The 19734-nt window shown below is 45.2% G+C and overlaps 1 protein-coding gene across 3 annotated transcripts in view; it reads left to right on the top strand.

Moving 5' to 3' along the window:
- LOC137532443 (E3 ubiquitin-protein ligase TRAIP-like) overlaps positions 1-16934 on the top strand; it is a 54337-nt gene extending 37403 nt beyond the window's left edge. For all 3 annotated transcript variants that reach the window (XM_068252930.1, XM_068252929.1, XM_068252931.1), the window contains 7 exons: positions 2890-2979; positions 4347-4435; positions 4573-4728; positions 4818-4872; positions 6725-6829; positions 9680-9730; positions 16727-16934. In XM_068252930.1, the coding sequence (XP_068109031.1) occupies positions 2890-2979; positions 4347-4435; positions 4573-4728; positions 4818-4872; positions 6725-6829; positions 9680-9730; positions 16727-16846 (666 nt within the window). In that variant the 3' untranslated portion in view covers positions 16847-16934. The remainder of the gene's footprint in view (positions 1-2889; positions 2980-4346; positions 4436-4572; positions 4729-4817; positions 4873-6724; positions 6830-9679; positions 9731-16726) is intronic.
- The last annotated feature ends 2800 nt before the right edge of the window (positions 16935-19734 follow it).

The raw sequence follows: 19734 nt of genomic DNA, 5'->3' as shown, positions 1-19734 counted from the left end.
CTGTATCATCCCAAGCCCCAGTTATTCAAACTGGCAGCCTGGATCCTGAGAGGGTAATTCTGAGAAAGAAGGGTATTTCAGAGAAGGTTATTGAAATTCTCATGAAGTGTAGGAAGCCAGTAACTCAGAAGATTTATCGGAAGGTCTGGAAAGTTTTTTTATCATGGTGTACTTCTAAAGACAAGGATTGTAGTCTGACTAGTTCAGTTCTAGATTTCCTTCATGATGGGTTCGAGATGAAGCTGGCACCCAGTACCCTGAAGGTCCAATGCTCAGCGCTGTCTATCTTATTAGACAGGCATCTAGCTCAGGAGGAGTTAGTAAAAAAAAATTTTTAAAGCGATTCAAAGATCGACTCCGGTTAGACAAAAGATTTTTCCTCAATGGGATTTGCCCTTAGTTCTCAATCATCTCGTTAGGCCTCCTTTTGAGCCTATCGACAAAATTGACATTAAGCTCCTTTCCTTTAAATTAGCTTTTTTGATAGCTATAACATCGGCAAGGAGACTAGGGGACCTACAAACATTGTCAATTAAAGATCCCTTTTTGGTAATATGTCCAGATTGTGTTCGGTTAAGATTAGACCCATCTTATATTCCGAAGGTTTCTTCGGAGTTTCATCGTACTCAGGAGATTGTTTTGCCCTCTTTTTGTGATAGACCTTCCAACGACAGGGAAAGGGAGTTTCATTGTTTGGATGCGAAACGCACTCTTGTAGCATACCTGACTAGGACCAGGGAGTTCAGGAAGTCGAATAATTTATTTATACTATATACAGGTAAAAAGGGGCAGCAAGCATCAAAACAAACTATAGCTAGATGGATTAGGCAGACTATAATCTTGGCCTATCAGACTAGTAACTGTCCAGTACCTACCAATGTCAAAGCCCATTCCACACGTTCCTTATCCACATCTTGGGCTGAAAGAGCAGGGGCAACTATACAGCAGATCTGTCAAGCAGCAACCTGGTCGACGACATCCACATTCATCAAGCATTATAGAGTGGATGTGCTATCTCAGCAAGACCAGTCGTTTGGCAGAAAGGTGCTCCAAGCAGTTGTCCCTCCCCAGGTGAGAGTTTTTGTCTTTTAAAAAAGACTTCTTGTCTATCTCTCCTGTTGTCCCGGATGACGGTTAGAGAAATACTCCTATTAGACCTACCGGTAATGGAGTTTCTAAGCGTCTTCCGGGACAACGCCTATAACCCGGCCCGTGCTGGGTACACCTTTCTATTTTTCGCCCTATGCTAGTTGGAGGAATCACTGTTGGGTGTATATATTTTTCTGCTATCTTCATTTCTGGTGGTTTCTAGTAGGTTTTACTTATGGATGCACTGAGGAATGAGGGTGGGCGGGGGCTTTTAATGCTTCTTGATTGATCGTTTCCCAGATCCGGAGGAGGGACCGGATCTCCTGTTGTCCCGGAAGACGCTTAGAAACTCCATTACCGGTAGGTCTAATAGGAGTATTTTTTTCGCTTCAGTGTCTCTTTAAAGTGGATCCGAGATGAACTTTTACTCATTGCATACTTGTGTTCCTTTTCTATAGTTTATAGGGCATTCCTCAAGCCAAATACTTTTTTGTTTTAATACTCTAATTCCCTATAAACTAAAGAAGCCACGCCCACAGGTTTTCAGAGAGCCAAGGCACTTTCAGACAGTAGCAAGGGCTCATGGGAGCTCAGTCTGGGCAGGAGGTGGGGGAGGAATTACTAGACAGAGATTTCAGAGGCAGAGGGGAGGAGGGGGGATTAGGTTTTTTTTGCTCAAGATGCAGATAAGCCTGCCTCTGTGTAATGTTTACAAACATGGCTTCTGTCATTGTATCACAGGAAGAAATAATCATATTCTATTTAAGCCGTTTACAGCTAGATTTGCTGAGTAAACTATCTAAACTTTAGATAAGATATATAGACAAGTTACTTGTTATAGTTAGTTTTTCATCTCTGATCCGCTTTAAGCAACAAGCTCTTCAGCTGTCGTTTAGCGCCCGTGTGAACTGGGCTTACTTCCCATCTGCTGAAAGCTACCATTTTCTAATTCTTAACCACCCTGGCGTTCTATTAAGATCGCCAGGGCGGCTGCGGCAGGGTTTTTTTTAAATAAAAAAAAAAACTATTTCATGCAAAGCCTACTAGAGGGCGCTCCGGAGGCGTTCTTCTGAACGCCTCCGGCGGCCAAAAGTAACACGGAAGGCCGCAATGAGCGGCCTTCCGTGTTTTGCTTACTTCGTCGCCATGGCGACGAGCGGAGTGACGTCATGGACGTCAGCCGACGTCCTGACGTCAGCCGCCTCCGATCCAGCCCTTAGCGCTGGCCCGGAACTATTTGTTTCCGGCTGCGCAGGGCTCAGGCGGCTAGGGGGACCCTCTTTCGCCGCTGCTCGCGGCGGATCACCGCAGAGCGGCGGCGATCAGGCAGCACACGCGGCTGGCAAAGTGCCGGCTGCGTGTGCTGCACTTTATTTGATCCAAATCGGCCCAGCAGGGCCTGAGCGGCACCCTCTGGCGGTAATGGACGAGCTGAGCTCGTCCATACCGTTAAGGTGGTTAAGCTGCATGCTCGCTCCAAGGCAATTGTCCAAGTAATGCAGACAGCTATTCGTGCCATTGCAGCTTGGAATACAGACTTCTGCTGTTTGTCCTTTAAAGTGATACGGTAGTAGACAGGTACTCATCATTTCTAGCATTTCCAACCTGGCATCCTTGCCCTCTGTTACCAGCGAGGGTTTTCTGAGCCCCAGTAGCTCACTGAGGGTGGAAGATTTAACAGCAGACCGGATATCCAAATACCCCAGTGTGACCACTTTCTGGCCTTTGTATTACAAGAGATAACTTTAGTTATATTCATACTCCGTTCATGCGGTCTAAACATTTCCCTTTCATTCTCAGGCCCAGAAAACTGAGCTGGAACTGCAGAAGGTGAGAGAAGAGCTGAACGCCTCCCAGAAGGAGCTGCACAACGCTGACAAGGAAATAATGGTGAGGACCAGTGCTGCCCCCTGGTGTCTGATAACACCGTATGTAAAGGCGGCCGCACATGATACAATAAAATCATTAGATTTTACGGTAACTCGATAAAATTGATCAGATTTCCCCCAAAAAATCAAAAGCTTTTTTTAAAAAATCGAGCAAGAAATTCAAGCGGATCGTTTTTATTCGATAAGATCTGGAGTGGTGAATTTTTCTGATCAATTTTTTTTTTTTATGAAAGTTGAATGGTGTGTGTGGTAGATTGTCAATTTGTTACTTTATACACCTAAGCAGTTTTCTCAGTTTTCAATTATATATAATTTTTTTTCATAATTGGGAAAAAATTGAACGTGTGTGTGGTACATTGGTCATATTTTTGAAATGTTGCCGTCAAAAAATTTATTGTAATTCTTGAATTGGAAAGATATTTCAAAAATTGTGTGGTGTGTGTGTGGCCACCTTAAAGGAGTAATGTAATCCCCTTACAGTAGGGGTAAGGGGGGGGGGGGGGGGAATAGTTGAATTTACCTGGGGCTTCTAATGGTCCCCCGCAGCCACTCGCCAATGCTCTGGTCCCCACCTCCAGTTCACTTCCAGAATTTGGGACTTTAGTGTCGCAAACCACTGCGCATATGCGGCCACTTCCTCGCTCCTGCTGACGTCACCGTCCGTGCATGTCAAAAACAGTGACCATTCTCTATTGGTGCCACCGCGCTTCCTCCTGCTCTCTCGTTCTGCTGCTCCCGCTGCCGATCCTTAAATCAATGAATGGGAACACTTGTTCCCATTCATTCATCTCCCCTCTAGGCCACCGTGACCGCAGGGATCAATGAAATGCCTGCATCGCTTCCGAGTAACACAGCTATGCATTACTTCCTATTAAGCATACTTCTTGTACGCTTATAGGAAATAATGCGCGAGGACATCTTGTGGACAAATAATACTTTTCAATATGTATGTCAAGAAGGTATATTATTATTACATTTTTGGGCTTGTGATTAGTAATGGATGTAAAACTGAAAAAATGCAGCTTTTTTTTCAAATAACATATTGTTGCCATACATTGTAGTAGGGATATACGGTAATTTAAACATTGCAATAACCGGGACAAATGGGCAAATAAAACGTGGCTTTTATCCTCAGTGGAGCAGTTTATTTTAAAACTATAATGGCCAAAAACAGAGAAATAATGAGGCCATCAGTCTGTGAAAGTGCTGTACAGTACCTACAGGACAGAGGTCATCCGTCTGTGAAAGTGCTATACAGCTGTTCTCGATGTGCTGTTGTGGATAAATTCATTTCGTTCTGAACTGGCACAGTTGTTGCTCTAAACCTAGTTTGTTCTTTTATAATCAGTAGCACACTTTGTTTTTCAGAGTCTGAAGAAGAAAGTGGAATTCTTGCAGAAGACTCTGAGCACTCCAAATGCAACAAATGAAGCCATCAGCCGCCTAATATTTGAGAGGTTTGTTCCCATGATGCTTGATCCCTCCATATAAGGAATTCATTACATTACGACATAATACTCCGTGTTGCAGTTTGGTTGTGTATTCATGAATTAGTTGATTTCTGATACATCTTTTCATTTTTTTTCCCGGTTAGCCCAGCCCCTCTTGGTATGGAAAGACCAAAACTCCGCCCGCCAATGTTGGGTAATGATGTTAATCTGGACATCACCTTTGATATTGACACACCTGAACCAAACTTGCCTAAAAGTGTTACCGCTCCCTTTAAGAGATTGAAGCTTGATCAGAGCGTGTAAGTAATAATGGTCTGTCTAACAGGTCTTTATCTGTGTCTGATGCTGTTTCTTCATCTTCTTTCTTTTTTATAATTTGTGCTCACAGTTCCCCGGTGAAAAGTCAGGCTAAGAACACATTACTGGAATCCAAAGGGTTAAAGGTGAGTTGAGTTTCCCATAAATTTAGAAATGTACCGTAATCTTTGTTTTGTCAGCTCTGTTGAAAAAGCCCAATTATTGCTGCTGCCTCCAGATCATGTAGCGCCACATTCTGAAATTTATCACAGGTGGTGACCTCTTTATTCCTGTCAGGTGCAGCTCTGTGGAATGTTTGTATACTCTGTTTTCCGAAAGCCAGTACAAATAATTCCTGGTCTCCCAGAATGTTCTGAGGGGGATAATTACGCATAACTAAACAGCCTAGACTAATGCTGCATACACACTTGAGATAAGTCTTTGGAAAAGGCAAGATCAGACCAATTTTACCCCATTCAAAGAAGAAATTAACCTGCGCTGCCCTGATGCTGGAATGAGTTGCAGGTGCTGCTCCTTTAGCTGGGTGGCGCCAGCAATCCTGAGTGAAAGGATAGAAGAGACAATGGAGCGCTCCTTGGTGTATTAACTTTTTAATCTCATTAGACACGCAACATAGATACACTTACAGTGTGTTGGTGGAAAAAGCGCTTGTCAGGCCTGCTGGCGGTCCTCTCCACGCTCCTGTGCCTGGCTAGGGCTACGGGAGCAATGTTGTCAGCGTGAGTGACATTCATCTGCAGATCAGATCCACCAGGATGGATTTTCAGATCTACAGATGATTGCCAGATATGCAGATGAAGTCTGTTAAACAAGGTGCGTTTCAGGATCTGCAGATCTTAGACTATGAATGCATTTTGCAGGAACGGATCTTTTGCAGGAAGAGATCTTTTGCAGATAATAATATTTTGAATGTGTACAGCATGTTTGTGTGCAGCATCTTGCAAAGATTTTATCTGATGGGGAGTTCAGCTCCATAGAATAGACTGTGTAGGTATGGCTCTCATACTACATGGAAGGTGGTAAGATTGGTCTGTGATCTTTCATTTTCCAAAGACTTTTATCTCAAGTGTGTATGTAGCATAAGCATCACTGGGAGGGTGGGATTTCATACAATATACAGTAATACATAGATGTAGGAAGTATTTCTGATCTTAAAACCAGGATAAGTAATGTAAAATTGTGTATCCTGAATAATTTGCTACATTCTACTATTTATCACTATGCTGCCTCTTTAACTACTTTAAGGACAAGAGCCTTTTTTTAATTCTCTACTTCCTGGTCATTGTGATTGGCTTACAGTGATTAGGGGGTCAGGAGCCAATGAAAACTGACGGATGTATGGAACTCAGTTGAGATGCGGTATTGCATCCCGTGCATGGGAGCAACCAGCATTAAATCTACGCCGCACAAGCAGCCACAAATGCAGCGTAGTTTTAACTAGAGGTGGTCCTGAAGTATGAAATGTGCTTGTAGGCAATTAAGCGGTGCGGTATTGCATGTGCAACAGCTCAAATGTAGCCCTTTCTCCTGTGAGAACTGTGTGTACATCAGTGCCAGTGCATGCAGAGTAGTGTACGGTGTGATTGTGTGCAGAGGATTATGGGAGCCAGAGACACTGGGAGTCGCAGTGGGCACCTAATTGCATAGGTCACACAGGGAGAGCCATTCACATTGTCCAAGTACTGGTGAGGCGCTAAGAAAAATTGCTTTAAATCCAGGGAGCATTTTAATCACTTCTCACCAAGAAATCAGATAGAATGGATGTTTGGCTGAGAAGTTTTAAACTTAATTTTATCTGAATTTCAAGAAGAGCTAGTGATACATGGCTGCCTTTTACTGCCAGAGAAGGCTAAAAAAAAGAGCCCCAACCTCAACCCTTTTCCTTCAGACAGGATTTCTTGTGTTATGTGTTTAGTACAGCTGTAGTACCACTATGTTGTCTATTTGACTTTCTCTTTATCTGTCATGTGTTGCCAGACATATGAGGAAGATGAGCCAGTCTTGCCATCATTTATAAAGAACTCGCTCCTGCGCAAGAAGCCCATCGGAAGCATGTTATCAGCTCATCACAACACTGGGGTAGTGAGTATCTCCTTGTAATCTGCTGCGTTTTATGCTGATCTCTCCGCCCACTCCACCCCCATCACCAGATCCCAAATCACTACAGCTGGTGATACATGCTACATTTATTATTATTATGATTACTTTTTATTGTGATTTCAAAAAGAGAAAATTTAGTATAACATATTAATACATCATACAAGGGCAAACAAAACAGGTGCTACAACATTTAAAACAATTGATTTAGCAATTCAATCAGTAAATAGTGATTAGTGAGGTATCTGCAAGCAATAGTAATTTTCTAGCAGTTTAGACCTGTTTGCTGGAGAGGCAAGGGTGATCGAAAGATCGTTCGCCACCAAAGGTATTCGCTTTAAAGCGGACCTGAACTCAGAACGTCATCTCTGCTATAAAAGATATGCAACAGCATAAAAACCTTTAAAGAAAAACATTTGTTACAGCTGATATAAATCCTGCAATAAATCTGCACTGTTTCTACTTACTGCTTTCATGGAAGCAGACATATTATTAACATCCTGTGCTTTCAAAAGAGCCTGTCTGCCATGGCAGTCAGGTGACACAGGGGAGAGATCAAATTACAACTTGTGATTAGTCACAGATGAGGGGGAATCAGGCTAAACTCACTAAATACATACAGGGTGCAATTCTCTGTTTTCCTTGTGCAAGAGTTCAGGTCCACTTTAATATTGAGCCAATGGAAATATTTAATGGAAATGTATTCTTGTCAGTTTTTGAAAACTGGGTCAATAGACAGCACTGGTTAAGTTGAGGAACATGGATAAGAAGTGGATGGAGATTCAATGTGAGCAGAGCTTAAAGTACTCCTGAATTGAAGAAATAAAAACGACCAAACACCTACAACGAATACTTGCCTTCCGTAGATTCAAACCGCACATTTTCTTTGTCCTTTGGTGTCCCGATTGTCCGCTGTTCGTCAGAAAAAGAAAATTGGCATTTTATACTGGATCTGCCCAGCCACTTGCTCTTTTGTGCAGACTTTCATGAACTTGTTCTGGGCTTAGAGCACTCCAGTGAGCTGACATAGTGTATCCTGTGCACAGCTTCTCTGCTTTACTAAGGATTTAAACTGCCTCTTCCTTTTCGCTCATATTCAAGGGAGGAGCCAGTCGAATACTTAAAGGAGTCATCAGGCAAACAAAATATTCCCCCACTCTACTTACTGGAGGCTTCCTCCAGTCCCTTGCAGCTGACATGTCCCACGCCGCAGCTCTGCGCTGAGCTGCCGTCCCGGGAGAGGTCGTCTCTACTACACCTGCATGAGCGCTGCTGTCAATCAAGTCCACGGTGTACTGCGCCTGCCTGCAAACAACATTAACTTGATTGACAGCGGTGCTCGCACAGGCGCACTAGAGGTCGGGCTCTGCACCAGCGGGGACCCCGGGCCGACAGCTGAGCGCAGAGCTGCAGCAAGGGAAATGTCAGCTGCAAGAGGCTTGGGGAAGCCCTGAGTAAGTAGAGCCGGGATTTGCCTGATGACTCCTTTAATGTGCCGATTGTGTGGGGGGGCACATGCTGAAGAGGAGAGGTCACAGGAGCATAAAAGGGGTGTGTAATGCATCAGAAAGGGGTGTGTTATGGGCAGAACGGGGTGTCAACAGACTGCGGGGGGGGGGAAGGGGGTTGGCTTCGGGAGGGAACTGTCAGTTCAGGACACATACCTGTATGCTGAAATTGTATTGTGAGACCTTGGCTCAGGGGTACTTTATCTGGTTCTGGACCACCTGTACTTAACACTACACTGCACTTCTCCCTGCTTAAAGGGATCCTTAACTGAGAGGGGATATGGATGTTTCTTCTTAAAGGATACCACAACTGACATGTGGCCTAATGAGATAGACATGGGTATGTACAGTGCCAAGCACACAAATAACTGTGCTGTGTTCCTTTTTTTCTTTCTCTGCCTGAAAGAGGTAAATATCAGGTATGTAAGTGGCTGACTCAGTCCTGACTCAGACAGGAAGTGACTACAGTGTGACCTTCACTGATAAGAAATTCCAACGATAAAACACTTTCCTAGAAGAAAATGGCTTCTGAGAGCAAGAAAGAGATAAAAACGGGGGAAATTCTTATCAGTGAGAGTCACACTGTAGTCACTTCCTGTCTGAGTCAGGACTGAGTCAGCCACTTACATACCTGATTTTTACCTCTTTCAGGCAGAGAAAGAAAAAAAGGAACACAGCATAGTTATTTGTGTGCTTGGCACTGTACGTACACATGTCTATCTCATTATGCCACATGTCAGTTGTGGTATCCTTTAAACAATACCAGTTGCCTGGCAGCCCTGCTGGTCTATTTGGCTGCAGTAGTGGCTGAATCTCACACCCGAAACAAGCATGCAGCTAATCCAGTCTGACTTCAGTCAGAGCACCCCATCCCCCCCAAAACGCTGACATTACTTGTCGCCGTCTTGGAGGTAGACACAGGGGAGAGGGAATCCCTGTTCAACAGGCCCGCCAGGGGTGTTCCTACAGGGTTTCACAGTTCTCTCCCTGGCTGCGCCCCCTGCCACTCCCCCGCCTCCCTGCACGCTGTGAAGAAGAGACGGTCTCTCATTCCAGCGTCATGATCCAGAGGTCACGAAAGTGAAAGTGGGCCATTGCAGCCTACAGGAGCTGTGGATAGCTGCAGCTTTTGCTGCTACCTGACCCGCTCAGCCCCCCTTAGCCTACTTTTTTTCTTTCTTTCTTCTTTTTTTTTTTTTTTTTTTTTTTTTTTTTTAATGAGCCCTCCTCGGGCTCTCTTTAATGAAGGGGGGAGCATCTGTTTCTTAAAAAAATTGGGGTATTATCACCAATTCCATGTTTGTTTTTTTTCTTTTTCTTTTTCCAGGTGAGGACTGGATTTGATGGTTTAGGTGGGCGAACAAAGTTTATTCAGCCTGTATCCTTTATATTGCTGAGCAATCTGTAACTCTCTAGGTGTTTAATGTCCTACCCCATAAAGACATATTAATCCATGCCATGCACTGATGATCAACCAGTCCGAAGCAGTCTGTATGCATGTTGGATTAGTTTGGCTCTGTAATATTAACAAGCTGACACATCGTTGCATTTCTGCGGTCATGGAGGTGTAGTCAGCTATCCGAGACAACAAAGATGATTTGCATATTCAGCAGTGATGCATTGTGGGAGGTCTCATAACTCACTTCAACCTGAATAATCGCAAATACCTTCTGTTTTAACCACTTCCCGACCGCCGTATGTACAATTGGCGGCCGGGAAGTGCACCCCGCAAGGACCGCCGTATTGACAATTGGCGGCGGTCCTTGTAGGGGCATGGGCGGAGCGATCGCGTCATCAGTGACGCGATCCTCCGCCTCCGCCTGGCGCCGCTCACCCGCCGCAACATCCCGCCGGCCATACGGAAGCGCCGGCGGGATGTTAACCTCGCGATCGCCGCATACAAAGTGTATAATACACTTTGTAATGTTTACAAAGTGTATTATACAGGCTGCCTCCTGCCCTGGTGGTCCCAGTGTCCGAGGGACCACCAGGGCAGGCTGCAGCCACCCTAGTCTGCACCAAGCACACTGATTTTCCCCCCCCCCCCTGCCCCAGATCGCCCACAGCACCCATCAGACCCCCCCCTGCCCACCCCCCAGACCCCTGTTTGCACCCAATCACCCCCCTAATCACCCATCAATCACTCCCTGTCACTATCTGTCAACGCTATTTTTTTTTTTATCCCCCACCCTGCTCCCTGCCCCCTCCTGATCACCCCCCACCCCTCAGATTCTCCCCAGACCCCCCCCCCAGACCACCCCCCCTGTTTACTGTATGCATCTATCCCCCTGATCACCTGTCAATCACCTGTCAATCACCTGTCAATCACCTGTCAATCACCCGTCAATCACCCGTCAATCACCCCCTGTCACTGCCACCCATCAGCCAGCCCCTAACCTGCCCCTTGCGGGCAATCTGATCACCCCCCCACACCAATAGATCGCCCGCAGATCCGACATCAGATCACCTCCCAAATCCATTGTTTACATCTATTCTCTCCTCTAAACACACACTAATTACCCATCAATCACCAATCAATCACCCCCTATCACCACCTGTCACTTTTACCTATCAGATCAGACCCTAATCTGCCCCTTGCGGGCACCCAATCACCCGCCCACACGCTCAGATTGCCCTCTGACCCCCCCTTATCAATTCACCAGTGCATTAATTACATCTGTTCTTCCCTGTAATAACCCACTGATCACCTGTCAATCACCTGCCAATCACCTATCACCCATCAATCACCCCCTGTCACTGCCACCCATCAATCAGCCCCTAACCTGCCCCTTGCGGGCAATCTGATCACCCACCCACACCATTAGATCGCCCGCAAACCCGCCGTCAGATTACCTCCCAAATGTATTGTTTACATCTGTTATCTTCTCTAAACACCCACTAATTACCCATCAATCACCCATCAATCACCCCCTATCACCACCTGTCACTGTTACCTATCAGATCAGACCCTAATCTGCCCCTTGCGGGCACCCAATCACCCGCCCACACGCTCAGATTGCCCTCAGACCCCCCCCTTATCAATTCGCCAGTGCATTAATTACATCTGTCCTTCCCTGTAATAACCCACTGACCACCTGTCAATCACCTGCCAATCACCTATCACCCATCAATCACCCCGTCACTGCCACCCAACAATCAGCCCCTAACCTGCCCCTTGCGGGCAATCTGATCACCCACCCACACCAATAGATCGCCCGCAGATCCGACATCAGATCACCACCAAAGCGCAGCGTTTACATCTATTCTCTCCTCTAAACACCCACTAATTACCCATCAATCACCCCCTATCACCACCTGTCACTGTTACCCATCAGATCAGACCCTAATCTGCCCCTTGCGGGCACCCAATCGCCCGCCTACACGCTCAGATTGCCCTCAGACCCCCCCTTATCAATTCGCCAGTGCAATATTTACATCTGTTCTCCCCTGTAATAACCCACTGATTACCTGTCAATCACCTATCAATCACCCATCAATCACCCCCTGTCACTGCCACCCATCAATCACCCGCTGTCACTGCCACCCATCAATCAGCCCCTAACCTGCCCCTTGCGGGCAATCTGATCACCCACCCACACCAATAGATCGCCCGCAGATCCGACGTCCGATCACCTCCCAAGTGCAGTGTTCACATCTGTTCTCTACCCTAAACACCCACTAATTACCCATCAATCACCCCCTGTCACTGCTACCTATCAGATTAGACCCCTATCTGCCCCTAGGGCACTCAATCACCCGCCCACACCCTCAGAATGCCCTCAGACCCCAGCCCTGATCACCTCGCCAGTGCATTGCTTGCATCTATTCCCCCCTCTAATCACACCTTGAGACACCCATCAATCACCTCCTGTCACCCCCTAGCACACCTACCCATCAGATCAGGCCCCAATTTGCCCCGTGTGGGCTCCTGATCACTCGGCCAATCCCTCAGATCCCCCTCAGACCCCCTTCCGATCACCTCCCCAGTGCATTGATTGCATCTATTTTCCCCTCTAACCACCCCCTGAGACACCCATCAATCACCTCCTGTCACCCCCCTAGCACTCCTATCCATCAGATCAGGCCCAATACAACCTGTCATCTAAAAGGCCACCCTGCTTATGACCGGTTCCACAAAATTCGCCCCCTCATAGACCACCTGTCATCAAAATTTGCAGATGCTTATACCCCTGAACAGTCATTTTGAGACATTTGGTTTCCAGACTACTCACGGTTTTGGGCCTGTAAAATGCCAGGGCGGTATAGGAACCCCACAAGTGACCCCATTTTAGAAAAAAAGACACCCCAAGGTATTCTGTTAGGTGTATGACGAGTTCATAGAAGATTTTATTTTTTGTCAAAAGTTAGCGGAAATTAATTTTTATTGTTTTTTTTTCACAAAGTGTCATTTTTCACTAACTTGTGACAAAAAATAAAATCTTCTATGAACTCGCCATACACCTAACGGAATACCTTGGGGTGTCTTCTTTCTAAAATGGGGTCACTTGTGGGGTTCCTATACTGCCCTGGCATTTTAGGGGCCCTAAACCGCGAGGAGTAGTCTAGAAAACAAATGCTTCAAAATGACCTGTGAATAGGACGTTGGGCCCCTTAGCGCACCTAGGCTGCAAAAAATTGTCACACATGTGGTACCGCTGTACTCAGGAAAAGTAGTATAATGTGTTTTGGGGTGTATTTTTACACATACCCATGCTGGATGGGAGAAATTTCTATGTAAATGGACAATTGTGTGTAAAAAAATCAAACAATTGTCATTTACAGAGATATTTCTCCCACTTAGCATGGGTATGTGTAAAAATACACCCCAAAACGCATTATACTACTTCTCCTGAGTACGGCGGTACCACATGTGTGACACTTTTTTACACCCTAAGTACGCTAAGGGGCCCAAAGTCCAATGAGTACCTTTAGGATTTCACAGGTCATTTTGCGACATTTGGTTTCAAGACTACTCCTCACGGTTTAGGGCCCCTAAAATGCCACGGCAGTATAGGAACCCCACAAATGACCCCATTCTAGAAAGAAGACACCCAAAGGTATTCCGTACGGAGTATGGTGAGTTCATAGAAGATTTTATTTTTTGTCACAAGTTAGCGGAAAATGACACTTTGTGAAAAAAAACTATTAAAATCAATTTCCGCTAACTTTTGACAAAAAAATAAAATCTTCTATGAACTCACTATACTCCTAACGGAATACCTTGGGGTGTCTTCTTTCTAAAATGGGGTCATTTGTGGGGTTCCTATACTGCCCTGGCATTTTAGGGGCCCTAAACCGTGAGGAGTAGTCTTGAAACGAAAATGACCTGTGAAATCCTAAAGGTACTCATTGCACTTTGGGCCCCTTAGTGCAGTTAGGGTGCAAAAAAGTGCCACACATGTGGTATCGCCGTACTCAGGAGAAGTAGTATAATGTGTTTTGGGGTGTATTTTTACACATACCCATGCTGGGTGGGAGAAATACCTCTGTAAATGACAATCTTTTGATTTTTTTACACACAATTGTCCATTTACAGAGGTATTTCTCCCACCCAGCATGGGTATGTGTAAAAATACACCCCAAAACACATTGTACTACTTCTCCCGAGTACGGCGATACCACATGTGTGGCACTTTTTTGCACCCTAACTGCGCTAAAGGGCCCAAAGTCCAATGAGTACCTTTAGAATTTCACAGGTCATTTTGAGAAATTTCGTTTCAAGACTACTCCTCACGGTTTAGGGCCCCTAAAATGCCAGGGCAGTATAGGAACCCCACAAATGACCCCATTTTAGAAAGAAGACACCCCAAGGTATTCCGTTAGGAGTATGGTGAGTTCATAGAAGATTTTATTTTTTGTCAAAAGTTAGCGGAAAATGACACTTTGTGAAAAAACACAATTAAAATCAATTTCCGCTAACTTTTGACAAAAAAATAAAATCTTCTATGAACTCACTATACTCCTAACGGAATACCTTGGGGTGTCTTCTTTCTAAAATGGGGTCATTTGTGGGGTTCCTATACTGCCCTGGCATTTTAGGGGCCCTAAACCGTGAGGAGTAGTCTTGAAACGAAATTTCTCAAAATGACCTGTGAAATTCTAAAGGTACTCATTGGACTTTGGGCCCTTTAGCGCAGTTAGGGTGCAAAAAAGTGCCACACATGTGGTATCGCCGTACTCAGGAGAAGTAGTATAATGTGTTTTGTGGTGTATTTTTACACATACCCATGCTGAGTGGGAGAAAGATCTCTGTAAATGGACAATTGTGTGTAAAAAAAATTAACAAATTGTCATTTACAGAGATATTTCTCCCACCCAGCATGGGTATGTGTAAAAATACACCCCAAAACACATTATACTACTTCTCCTGAGTACGGCAATACCACATGTGTGGCACTTTTTTGCACCCTAACTGCGCTAAGGGGTCCAAAGTCCAATGAGCACCTTCAGGCTTTACAGGGGTGCTTACAATTTAGCACCCCCCAAAATGTCAGGACAGTAAACACACCCCACAAATGACCTCATTTTGGAAAGTAGACACTTCAAGGTATTCAGAGAGGAGCATGGTGAGTCCGTGGCAGATTTCATTTTTTTTTGTCGCAAGTTAGAAGAAATGGAAACTTTTTTTTTTTTTTTTTTCTTTTCACAAAGTGTCATTTTCCGCTTACTTGTGACAAAAAATAATATCTTCTATGAACTCACTATGCCTCTCAGTGAATACTTTGGGATGTCTTCTTTCCAAAATGGGGTCATTTGGGGGGTATTTATACTATCCTGGAATTCTAGCCCCTCATGAAACATGACAGAGGGTCAGAAAAGTCAGAGATGCTTGAAAATGGGAAAATTCACTTTTTGCACCATAGTTTGTAAACGCTATAACTTTTACCCAAACCAATAAATATACACTGAATGGGTTTTTTTTTATCAAAAACATGTTTGTCCACATTTTTCGCGCTGCATGTATACAGAAATTTTACTTTATTTGAAAACTGTCAGCACAGAAAGTTAAAAAAATCATTTTTTTGCCAAAATTCATGTCTTTTTTGCTGAATATAATAAAAAGTAAAAATCGCAGGAGCAATCAAATAGCACTAAAAGAAAGCTTTATTAGTGACAAGAAAAGGAGCCAAAATTCATTTAGGTGGTAGGTTGTATGAGCGAGCAATAAACCGTGAAAGCTGCAGTGGTCTGAATGGAAAAAAAGTGGCCGGTCCTTAAGGGGTAGAAAGCCCTAGGTCCTCAAGTGGTTAAGAAGGCAAACTTCTGTTTTGCTTAGTATTTTAGTAAGGACGCTTTTTGGTCTCTTTCAGCCCTTCACAAACTCCTGGGAGTTCTGGTTCACCATGAGGTTGCTGGGCAATCTGTAACTCCTTTTCTCGCTAGAATAGAGATGAGCCATAAAAATGCAAATTTTATCAAGTTGATGCAAATCTGGTTGCAATTTATGTATGCTGAATGCAATGGCGGACTATTTTCATCGGTACAATTTCAACCTGTATATAAATTGCAGCATCATTTGCATGAACTCTGAAAAACTAGCATCTCATGAATCATCTCTAGAGATGGTCAATGCCATGCTCACTAACCACTTGGGGACCGGCCAATTTATCCCCCTTCGGGACCAGAGCCATTTGCCTGGCTCAGGTCCCTCTGGTTTAGATAGCCAGGGATAGGTATTCCCTGTATAGATAGTCAGGCAAGGTTGTCCCCCGGTTAGGTATGTGTCCCCAGCGCAGGCAGCCTCCATCACTGGAGGTTGTGGGTTTTGCTGCCCGGGAGAGGCATGGCTTTGCGCTGTAGCTCTGCCTCCAGTTCTCCAGTCAATCTCTGCGGATTTCCGCCTCTCCCTGCCCCTCTCAGTGAAAGAAGACTGAGATGGGCGGGAGGAGGCGGAGATTGACATGACTGCAAGCAGAGCTACTGCACAAACCTCTGCCTCTACCAAATTTTGCCCCGGGGATTTCGGGAGTATTTGATCATTCTGTCGCGTCAATGCAGTGTTTCAGCTATGACCTTATTGTTGAACAGGACTGCCTAGTAAAAGGTGGTATTTTTTTGTAGGCTTCAGACTCTTCCTGTAGTTGTGCCTGAGGAAGCAGGTGACAGACCTGCAAAACGCAGATAACGGTGTAAGAGACACTCACACACACTGTCACTACTTTATGCGCCTCTGGAATTTTTAGTCCCAAAGAGGTTAATTTTGGCCTACCTACAAATGTAATGTAACGTGTATCTGCTTAGAATATCTCATTTACCATCCTAACCTTCTGTGCTGGAGAATTGCCCCCCCCCCCCCCCCCCCCCGGTCACATTTCAGATGCTGTATGTACAGCTTGTATTTGCACACTTTGCTTTCCATAACTCCCCTCCACAGAGTTCTATGTCTGACATCCGGCCTTTACCTCCAAAGCTGAAGAGGAAGAAGGTTTCCAGACCACCCGCTACATCTACCAGCACTTTAAACCAGCCCCGGCTGGAGGACTTCCTGAAGTGACAAATCATTCTACTCCTCCCCAGAACTGAGACACACGGGCCGCTGTTACAGCCGACGATGAATTACACGTCTTTTTATTGAAATGCCATTATGTTCCTTTTGCTTCCATTCTATGGGGGTGACTTTTGAAACCTTTAACCTCTCTCAGTATTGGTGAAGAGTGTGATACTCACAAGGAGCTTTTACCCTGTGGTAATTCTTGGCAATGAGGAGCCTGTAGGTGTCGCTCTACATTTTCTGTGCACCTACACTATGACTGCCGGAGGTCTCCCCGCTATGACAGAGTACAGTGGTGACTTGTGATATTGTGACTGGCAAGCAACATGAGAGCCATGCATGCTCTCGCCTTTCTTTTTTTGTGGCTCTCGGACAGTGACAGGATATCTTTTTGTTCTTTTTAACACAACACCATAATTCATATTTAATTTTATCTTTCAGCTTTTTCTGTATAGGAAGAAATGATGAGTTTTGTGTATTGGTGACCTTCACTGTGTGTGATTTTTGTGCCAATAAATGTATGTATATGTGGGATGTGTGCACCTACCACCTGCTGTCGCTCACTGGGGGATGTTTAAGGGCTTCTGGAGACCTTTGTTCAGCTCCAGGATTAGCTGGGGTGCTTCATCTGACTGACTCAGGAAATTGATCAGGTCAATTGGGCACTACAATTGGCAGGTGTCTAGCCTAGGTAGTAGTCGATCGCCTACTACAAAGTATTTAATGGTTGTACATTGTCGGCTACAACTGTCTATCGTTTGGGTGACTGGTTTTAGGTTAGTGTTGCTCACCGGGGGGATTAAGGATAGGCAGGGGGGGGTTAATTCTAGGCTCTTACAGAAGAGGGAGAGGCATTAGGTAGGGGGCCTTCTTTTTAGGCACTTACAGGGGAGGCTAGGGTTACGTATTAGGTGGGCACATTAGGGTTAGGCACCTAGAGGTGGGGTTAGGGTTAGGTATTAGGTGGAAGGGTTATGCACTTAGAGCAGAGGCTTGAGGTTAGAATAGGTGCTGGGTAGTGCACAGTAAAATATCTGTTTTTGTCATTTAAAATCTGTAATTTATATTACCAATATTTTACTACTGGTGGCGCCCAACTATTGTGGCAGCGCCACAATGTTTTACTTGAGGAACTGATTGACGGTCTTGTTTAGTTCCAGCCAAGTCCTTTCAGCAAGCTATAGTTCAGTGTGTCAGGGCAGCCTCAGGTATGTTTTTTTTGCCTCTCGCTTTGCCTCCGCCGGAGAAGTGGGGGAGGAGACAGCGCGGGAACACATGGAGCTGGTGAGTGAGCCGCCACCAGCACATGCTTGTGGGGGGCACCTATAGCTGGCTGCCTATACTGAGGGCACCTACGTCTGGCTACCTATACTGGGGTCACCTATAACTGGCTACCTATACTGGGATCACCTATGCTTGGATTTTTATACTATGGACACCTACACCTGACTTCCTATACCTGGATACCTACCCACCTTTACTGAGTCTCTAAAGCCGTTTTTTGGGGGAGAGGTGCAAATTGTCTGCTGTGCAATCATTCCAAATTGGGGGGGGGCAGCTAACTGTCCCGCTGATTGTAGGCTGCTTTTATTTTTTTACAGTATAACCGGCTTCTTTTTAACTATATTGATAATGCACTATTTCCATTCATTGCGTGGTTATTATTAGTATTTTCTATTATACATATGTGATGTATCACGGAGATATGAGCGTTTCTTGTGATGTCTCATGGTTTCAAAAAGGTTGGAAACCACTGCTATAGTCTAGACCTCTTAATACTTTTAGCCATAGCCCCTGAACAAGCATGATCAAATGTTTGAGTGAAGTGTGACACGGTTTTCCACGTGCTTGTTTGTGATTCAGACACTTCGAACCAGAAAAATCAAGGGAATGCCAGGTAACTGGTATTGTTTAAAAGGAAACAAATATGGCCGCCGCCATATCCCTCACACTTCAGGTGGCTAAGATTTTATTTATTTTTTAAATTTCCAGCCCCCCAAACTCTGAATATACATTTACCTTTTGATGTCATGTAGCCTGATCTGGCCTTGGTCTTTATCATCTGGAGAATAGCTGTAGTGCATGCTGGGAGGTGAGACTGATGCATACTCACCCTCCCAACTGCAGTTATTTTAAGGGAGAGGGCTGGATAGTCATAACCTCACTTCCCATTTCTGGTTATGGGAGGAGGTGTGACTGAGAGCCTCCAAAGAAGACCCTGGGATGTGTCACAGGAACTTGTGGACAAGTTCGCAAGTACACACACACACACACACACACACACACACACACACACACACACACACACACCACACACACACCCCACACACACACCCCACACACACACCACACACGCACCCACACACACACACGCACCCACACACACACACGCACCCACACACACACGCACACACACACACACCACACACACACCCCACACACACACCCCACACACACACCCCACACACACACGCACCCACACACACACACGCACCCACACACACACACGCACACACACACACACACACACACACACACACCAGGGCTGTGGAGTCGGTACAAAAATCTTCCGACTCCTCAGTTTATGAAACCACGACTCTGACTCCGGGTACCTAAAATGGCCCTGACTCAGACTCCTCGACTTCGACTCCTTAGTCTAATACTTAACAGGGCTCTGGATTTTGTACAAAAATCATCCGACTCCTCCGTTTATGAAATCAACGACTCCAACTCCGGGTGCCCAAAATTACTTCGACTCCTCAACTTCGACTCCACAATGTAAATACACACAAACACACACTCGGTCACACTCTCTCTCTCTCTCTCTAAAAAAAAAAAAACGAAAGCTAATATGAGTTGTCAGTGCTGCCAAAGTTCACAACCAGTTCAGT

Source organism: Hyperolius riggenbachi, chromosome 9 (genome assembly GCF_040937935.1).
Source record: "Hyperolius riggenbachi isolate aHypRig1 chromosome 9, aHypRig1.pri, whole genome shotgun sequence".
Lineage (NCBI taxonomy): Eukaryota > Metazoa > Chordata > Amphibia > Anura > Hyperoliidae > Hyperolius > Hyperolius riggenbachi.
This window is presented reverse-complemented; position numbering and strand designations above follow the sequence as displayed.